Raw genomic sequence first — 9,075 nt, 5'->3', positions numbered from 1 at the left:
TTTATTCCTGTGATGGAAAGCTGAATTTTCACCATCATTACTCATTACAGTGTCACATGACCCTTCAGAAATCATTCTAATATGCAGATTTATTATCAATGTTGTAAACAGTTCTGCTGCTCAATATTTTTTTTTTTATAACCTGTGATACATTTTTCATTTTTCAGGATATTCTTTGATGAATGAAAAGTAAAAAAAAAAAAAAAAAAAAAAAGACCAGCATTTATTTAAAATAAAAATATTTCGAAACAATATAGCCATACACTAGTTTGGGGTCAGTCATTTTTCTTTCTTTCCTTCTTTCTTTTTTTTTTTTAAAGAAATTAATACTTTTATTCAGCAAGGATGTGTTACATTTTTTTTAAGTGATATTGATATCGTTAGAAAAGATTTCTATTTTTAATAAATGCTGTTCTTTATTATTATTATTTTTTACTTTTTATTCATCAATGAATCCTGAAAAAAGTATCACAGGTTCCAAAAAAATATTAAGCAGCAAAACTGTTTCCAACATTAATAATAACTAAATATCAGATTATCATATTACAATGATTTCTGAAGGGTCATGTGACACTGAAGACTGGAGTAATGATGCTGAAAATTCAGCTTTACCATCACAGAAATAAATAATATTTAAAAAATTTAATAAAACAGAAAACCATTATTTTAAATTGTAATAATATTTCACAATATTACCGTTTTTTCTGTATTTTTGATCAAATAAATGCAGGCTTGATGAGCATAAGAGACTTCTTTCAAAAACATAAAAAATAGTAATGTTTCCAAACTTTTTTTTTTTTTTTTAAATTGTCATCATCTTTAGCAGAAGTTTAGCTTCTGTGTCTATAGACATTTTGCAGTTGGTCATCTGCGCTGCTCGCTTGTCCTTATCCAGCTGAGTGTGTATGAGCTGTGTGAGTTGTCCAGTTTGTGTCTCAGCACTGTGTGTCCCGGTCCGTGTGTGAAACGCACGAGTCGCAGTCCTGAGATGTTGACGGCTCTCAACACACTGTACCAAAAGCGCACCACATCTTCCTCAGCTCCCCCGACCTCGAACCCGGCCCACTGCAGATGAACGGTCAGAACGAGCTGATTGATCCTTCTGAGAGTCCCATCCTTAATCCAGCTTTCTAATATACGCCATTCAGCGCTCTCCAAATCCATACGCAGGACATCCACCTACGCACACAGACACTAAATGAATGTGACATTTTAAGACCAAGCAGATGACACTTCAAAAAATATTGTATTCGTATGAAATCTGTTCTTTTAAAATGACCAAAGATTAACACATATGTCCTAAGTGCAGAGGTGGACAGTAATAAAGTACTAGGGGTGTAACAATATATCGTGTCACAATATATCGCAATACAAAAATGCAACAATATGTATCGTGGATAGTTCACCCAAAATAAAAATTACCCTGTGAGAAAAAATTGACGTTTTCAGAGTCAGTATTACATTAAACTACAATATATTATGTTGAATATAATGTATAATAATGGGGGAATATTAGTGGGTCCTGATAAGGCTTATGTTACCAGTAAAAAGTGGCCTACATTATTTTTAATATATCTAGCCAGTGACAGACTGCAGTGCAAACATATTCGTCTCAAATAATTCTGTATTTTCAGGTTCAGAATCGTGAATATATTTATTCTGGTGTCACCATTGTCCAAGCCTATTCATTTACACCCACAATATTATATCAAATTTAGCATTTAATCAACAGTAACATTTTTCTTAACCTTTTATTACATGTCTTGGAGTATCGCAATAATATCGTATCGTGATATGTATCGAATCGTGAAATTAGGGTATCGTTACACCCCTATAAAGTACATTTACTTGAGTACTGTACTTTTCTTGAGTTTTATTTTTTCTGGAAACTTGTTACTTTAACTTCACTACATTTGAAAGACAATTATCGTACTTTTTACTCCACTACATTTCTGTCAAGGTCCTTGTGTAGAGAGTTATGTTAGTCAGGGCTGTGCATGGTTGGTAGGAGTGTTAAATTAAAAAAATGAAGATGATTATGTCTGTCTTTTTTTGTCAAATCAGTTGTTTAAAGGGTTAGTTCACCCAAAAATGAAAATTCTGTCAGTAATTATTCACCCTCATGTATGTCAGAACGCAGGCTCACTATTGGCCAGCATCACACGCATCACACACATGACCAGCGTCGGCCAATAGTGAGCCTGCGTTCTGACGTACAACCCAGAAGCGCTGCGCTGTTACACTACGTGAACTCACTCAGAGAACACAGAAGAAAATGAAGAGGGTTTTTTTGCGCACAAAAAGTATTCTCGTCGCTTGATAGACTCAGCGGGGAATGTCTCTGCGTGTTACTGTCTTTTCTCGTGGCAAAGTATTTTGATTAAATGAAATACATTTTCTCATATGTTTTCTCTCATTATTTCATCTGACTCCATAAATGAAAAGATTTTAATGATATCTGTGCATCATTAAATGTGAGCGAATGTTTGACTATTCTTTTTAACTCTTTAATGAAAATAATGTCAGAGTCGATTAGAATAAAATCAAGATGTCAGGTAAATGTATCATGCCAATTACATAATCAGTTCAAAGATAATCAATACCAAACATCAAATGCTCAGGAATAAAGAGAAGAGATGCGAACACGACGTTAGGAAATACATGATGCTGAGAGTTTCGGCGACTCTCTGTATCACGGGCTGATCTGAGGAACAGAATCGCGCTGATCCTCTAGTTGCATTTCATTATATAGTCAGAAACTTCTTTCACATGGAAACATTTGCTAACAATGGGAATTTACATTCAGAGGTGACACCTTTTGTGAGACCATTTGTCTGGAGACCACCTTCCTTTGTGTGCCAGTTATCTCTAAACTCTTAAAAACCTTATTACCTTTTGTTTTACTTATTTATTTGGGAATGAGCCTTAGTATTACAAAATGACCTTTGTACCAGTCGCACTGAGACATTTTACATTGTCTTTCCTAACTTTCTGGGCCGGCAAGTTTCAATTAATGAGAAGCCTATGGAGGAGTGATCCAGCTCTCAGATTTAATCAAAAATATCTTAATTTGTGTTCAGAAGATGAACGAAAGTCTTACGGGGTTGGAACAACATGAGGGTGAGTAATTACTGACAGAATTTCCATTTTTGGGTGAACTAACCCTTTAATTCTTACAGGTTTTGTAACTTTCTAAAAGCTCTTAATCCCCCAGATACTTCAAACTGGTATGTGTATTCACTAGGTTGCTTCAGAGGCATAAGGTACTGTAACAATGCAACAATAATAAAACAATGAATTGACATTTACTTTTGATTCTCAAGTACAAAAAAAAGGACTTCAGTAAAAATCAGTCTTTGCAACTTTTGCTTGTAACGGAGTAATATTTGATCAGTAATTTCGCTCAAGTAAAGAAGTTGTCCACCTCTGCCTAAGTGCAACTCATCTTATAAGTCACTGTTGCTTGTGTGAACACACTTATGTACATAAAGGCAGAACTTTAGTGTGATTCACTACTGGACGGTGAGTGTGAAATTATTTGAGAGAATCAGGAATGAGTGTATTTGGGTGTAAGTACCGTGGTGTGTCCCAGTGAGTCCATAATGTCGAGCAGCCTGCGCTGTACGTTACCCACGAGGCTTGCATGCGAGTGACTGCGCGGGTTTCTCCAGTCCAACCAAACCTGATGATTCTGAATATATGCGGGTCGACCCACTCGACCGCTGGGGTCAAAGCGATGAACCTCACACCCCGCGTACAACACTGTGTCTAAAAATGCAGCATCCTTCCCATCCAGACTATAAAGATACACACAAAAGAAACACTCTATAACATTCGAATCAACAGCCCAACCAATTACTGTTTCCCTGCAAAAGAGCTTCAGAATCTGGGACAACCTTCAGCTTTGTGTTTTTTGTTTTTTCATAGATTATATACAACAAATCCCACCCTCCAGACCTAACAAAGAAACAAGGAGCCCTACATTATGTCAAATGAACATGTCTGATGCAGAGATGCACCGATATGAAAATTATGGTCGATACCGATAATTCTTTACATTTGAAAGCCGATGACCGATATATTGGCCAATAAGTCTGAATCCAAATTTTTATATAATTTTTGAGAGCCCGATTACAAAACAAAAGTCTCACTATTAAAGCACACAATTATATATAATGTTCTCATTATAATTTTATGCAGCCTATATGACAGACTTGTGCTGCGGCCTTTTTTAAAGAGATTTCAATCATATTTCAAGCAATTTAAAACCATCATGGTGAACAGTGCATATCTGAAGTGTCTCAGCTTGAGGGAAATAATCCATTATTTATCGGCTTTAATATATCAGCCAAATTTTCTTATCGGGCCGATAACGATTACATTAAAAATGAACATATTTTGGCCGGAACCCATATGGTGGCCGATATTTCGTGCATCCCATGTCTGGTTTTAAATGTGCTGGCTGTTTTAAAGAAGTCCAAACAGAAGACATTGTTCGATCAAGTCCTTATCTATGAAAGATTTCGTCAGGATTCAGGCCCCATCATAAAACTGAAAACTCATTACAATTACAAATGACTAACTTTTAGCTTCTGAACAAGGCTGCATCTCAATACTAGCTTTACTTGATCTTAGTGCTGTGTTCGACACTATAGATCATGACATATTCTTAGATTGATTACAAAATGACTCAGAGACAGTTATAATTTTGTTTATTTAAACTGAATCATATTTTTTCATTTGTTTCTCTTTTTTAGATTAACCATTTCACTCGGATGTACGTCACAATATGAAAGAAAAGATCAGTCACTACTTTTATTTTAATAAGGGATGACTTTAACTTGCCTTATTTAAAGAAGCTTCAATTAAATAAGCATTTGTGATGTCTTTAACTCTTTCCCTGCCAAAATTTTTTTTAAGTTGTCACCCACCGCTAGCATTTTTGATTATTTACACAAAACTTTTTACTCCAGAATATTTTGTTGTATAAATATGCAATAAAGAAAGAACAGAGCTTCTGCTTTTAAACAAAATAAAAAACTGTTTTATTCTAGCTCAATGCTTTTTTTTATCGTGGGTAAGTTTAATAAAAAAAAAAAAACCTGAGAAAAACACATTTTTGTCAAAGACTACATCTGGATGGGATTTAAAACACAGATGGAGTAAATCGAGTCCATCAACACCCACAAAGCTTCACAGTCCTGTAGCTCGTCCTGGGTCGACATTTCACTCAGTAACATTAGACAGTTTTAATTTAGCTATATGCTGATTAATGTTGATGGTCGCGTTATTTTACATGTTATTACATATTCTGTGCTTCTTCTTCACATGTGTTTTGATCAAGAGATTCTGTCCTCTTTCATAAGATGTGTAATAGCGCCATATAACAGTGAAAACATGGAGAGACTTAAATTCCGTCAATGGCAGGGAAAGAGTTAATCTGCTGTAACTTAATATATACATTTACCTGAACGAGTAGGCCACACAACCCCTTTTGCCCTTCCAGTGGTTGATGCACAAAACATCAGATTGACCAGGAGAGCGTTCAGATTGATTTCCATCTGAAACCTGGACCACAGAGCAGTTCACCTGCAGAATGTGACAGGAAAAGTCTAGATATCTTGCTTTTTGAAGTCCATTTTTATAACACACAACTGCAAATTGTTAGGCAAGACAAGAATGATCGAGTCAGGAAGCATTACGGTAAGTTTGTGTACCTCTGTTGTGGTGATGAACTGGGTGAAACGCAGCAGCTCTGTGAAGAACGAGGGTTGTTCTGATGCCCACGGCTGTAGTTTCAGGTCTCTAGCTGCGGCCTGTAAACACACAAACACAAAGATCTCTCTCTTCCTGGCCAAATTTCAAATGCACATACAAAAAAACCCAGGGTGCAGTGGAGGAGGGTCAGGCATTCGATAGCCACACTGTGAGAGCATGTGCAGCGCTTCAGGCTGGAGAAGTTGCAGCTTGTTGGGGGTCACAGAATGTGCCCTTTTGAAACCAGAGGTTGAACAAAAGAACTTTTTTTTTTTTTTTTTAAATCTGATGGGCTGTTGGAAATTGAGCCTCTCCCAAAACATACAACAACCCTGTTTAGTAACCATGGAGACACTAGACTAGAGGAAGAGGAGATATGACTCACTGAGGAACTCACTGATGTGGGGGCGGACAGCGAGACAAACAGAGAAAGAGAGAGTGAGTGAGAGACTTTTGCAGAACATTTTTCCACGTTAAAGAGTCTAGGAGGGATCCCCGTATATTTTGCCAAGTCACACATATGTTTTCCAATCCCTCCAGATTTAAAATGACTGCATAATTTATTCATTTTAAAATTCAGCCCATTTACTATGGCAATTTATTTTCTTTTGAGTCGCAAATGAGGAATCCATCCCCCTAAAACTGAAAGAAAATAAGTAACCTGCATAGTAAATATATAATTACCTGAGGTTTTTCCAGCTCGTTTTCGTCTTCATATCCTGTGAGTCCTGAATCCTCGTCCGCCCAGAGACCCATTACACCGCTTTCCAAATCCCTGTCATTTTTCCTAACCTCAGACGACAGTGACCCGTCACTGTTTTCAATGCTTATGACGAGAAAACCCGGTTCGTCACCGCTCGTGCTGCTAAATGCGCGCGGCGCCGTTAAACTAACCAGTAGTTGTACGAGCAGTAGCACCGACAGACCTATAATAAACATACGGTGGGAAATGCCTCTTAATCCGCTAAAGTTACAAACGGCCATACCTTCCCTATTTTGAGCTTGGAGTGACCCGTGGGAGCGCAGACACCAGAAATGAAGAGTCGGCGCCAGCGTGACTCTCTGGCTCGAGGGCACTGCATGGGATCACTGCTGGACACTATCAACAAATACTAGTGCGTGTGAGTCAAGGTTTTTCCTACACCAGCCATCGTTTCCAGAGAAAAAAAAAAAACAAGTTAATAGACATACTAAATATTATAATGTCTTAATGGAAACAAAAAACAAACAAAAAACAATCAGGTCGGTTTGTGTGAGGTTGAGGGATTGAAATTGGAACAGGACAGATTAAAAGAAGCCAGTGGAACGCGTGCGCATGCATTCAAACAGACGCGCGCACACACACCACCCCCGCGCGCGAACACATTTCACTACTTTGTAGTAAACACTAACAGCGCGTCAAATGAGTAGGATGTCCAAATAGCCACAATTCATGATGCAGTTGGTGAGTAATACCATCATGACGTAGGCTACTAGGCTACTGCATCTGCTGGGAATCTGAAGTGTGCTAGCCAGTGGACACACACTTCCCACTATCATAGAATTCAGTAGAAATTTGGATACGGCTCATCTGTATAAACACTACCTTTTAATTTAACAATTAGGCTAACACTATCTGGAATGGAAGCCGAAAGCAGATCACGTCTGTTATTTCTGGAAAATAGGCCCACTGGTGCGTTGCGACATCCACTTTACCAACAAAAGGTCCATTTGAGGCAGAGATGGTGTATATACACCAGAAAACACAAACAAATCATTAAAATTGACTTGCTAGTCAGGAGTATTTTCTCTTTCCTATTAAAAACTTTCTCTTACTGCTTTTGCTAGTTCCTTAATAAACAATAAATGTTTCTTAATGAACAATTACAAATGGGCTACTTGCAGAAATCAGGGGACGTCTGGTTGAGCATCAGGAGTTTATTTTTAAGGGCCTATTAACATTGTTCACGCATGACAATCTCAGTGGTGATTGTAAAGTCCTACTGAACCTTAAATCAAATTGCAAATTTGTTGCTTAAACTATCAGGGTTTTTTTATTTGAAAAAAGACACTATTGTTGTATTTTTACATTTCTAAAATCTGTTTGTGACCTCTGAACAATTGTAAAATATTATCATTAATTAGGTCCAAAATATGGGGAGAATAATTGCAAAATAAGTAATAATAATAAAAAAAAAACAACTATTGGGTAAAGCACTGGTTTGCACAGAAGGTGGATATTAATTTAATATAAAAGGTAAATGCAAATCTGATATTGGCAGTGTTTTATGACGACGTTGGCTTGATTGCATGTTAGAATGACAAACAGCCAACATTAAGTTTTTATTTTACCTTTAAACTTTTTTTGTATTTATACAAATGCAAATGGACAATGAAATAATATATAATAAATTGTCAACCTGATGCATGTTATATTGTATTTTTTCCAGGTGCTGCAAATAACATTTGTATTATGCATGTTGATATTATAAGCGATAACCAAGAAACAGAAGTGCACAACTGCAGCCAGACAGTGGCAACAAAACTATCAAACAACTCAAATAGAAAACTCAGAGAACGGGGTAGTGAACAGATTAAGTCTTTTTCTTTCTTTTCATGTGCTAGATGCTCTTTCAGCGTCCATGAAGGCCTACAATATTATATTAGAAGATAAGCCGAACGTTTGTCTTTAGATGGGTTGGTGTGTTGGAGATAACTGACATAATTGTCCAATATTTTCACATTCTCAACACAGTGGGGCAGTGCAATTACATTTCTCATACCCACACACACACACACACACACACACACACACACACACACACACACACACACACACACACACACACACACACACACACACACACACACACACACAAACTAATCATTGAAAAATGCAAACTATTCTCATGGTCTCCTTCACTCAGATTACTTACTTTCCATAAATTTCATAATTCCCATGAAATATTTGCTTAATTTCTCTAAAATCTGTTCATGTCCTCACCTGAACTCATCTGAGCTCCTGTTGGATTGTCTGTCGACAAAAGCACAATTGCCTCGTTCCAAATGCCTGAGTAGCGCTGCACGGCCAGAATGCAAAAGAGGCACCAAAACCACTCGCACAAAAAGAACTGTTTCGATACCATTTCAGAAAGAAATGTTTGGAATTACAACATAATGAACCATCCAGTTTGATCATTCTCATGCTGCATACATTATATCGATAGTAAACCATTTAAGGCATTAATTCAAATGAACTTTTTATCATAAGAAAAGTATTTGGACACTCATCTGAATGAGATCTGACAAGCCTTAGTAAAGGTGATAATAACTGCAGGT

At 37.0% G+C, this 9,075-nt stretch overlaps 1 protein-coding gene across 1 annotated transcript; it reads right to left on the bottom strand.

Moving 5' to 3' along the window:
- Positions 1-316: 316 nt before the first annotated feature.
- Positions 317-7,108, bottom strand: LOC308696885 (putative methyltransferase-like protein 24). The gene is made up of 5 exons (XM_081375817.1): positions 6,442-7,108; positions 5,718-5,816; positions 5,468-5,589; positions 3,578-3,797; positions 317-1,179 (listed from the first exon to the last, which is right to left on the bottom strand). Exons 1-5 carry the CDS (start codon positions 6,739-6,741, stop codon positions 865-867), a joined length of 1,056 nt encoding a protein of 351 aa, XP_081231943.1. The 5' UTR covers positions 6,742-7,108; the 3' UTR covers positions 317-864.
- Positions 7,109-9,075: the final 1,967 nt, after the last annotated feature.

Source organism: Scardinius erythrophthalmus (assembly GCF_964197995.2).
Source record: "Scardinius erythrophthalmus genome assembly, chromosome: 10".
In the NCBI taxonomy this organism is placed as follows: Eukaryota; Metazoa; Chordata; class Actinopteri; order Cypriniformes; family Leuciscidae; genus Scardinius; species Scardinius erythrophthalmus.
This window is presented reverse-complemented; position numbering and strand designations above follow the sequence as displayed.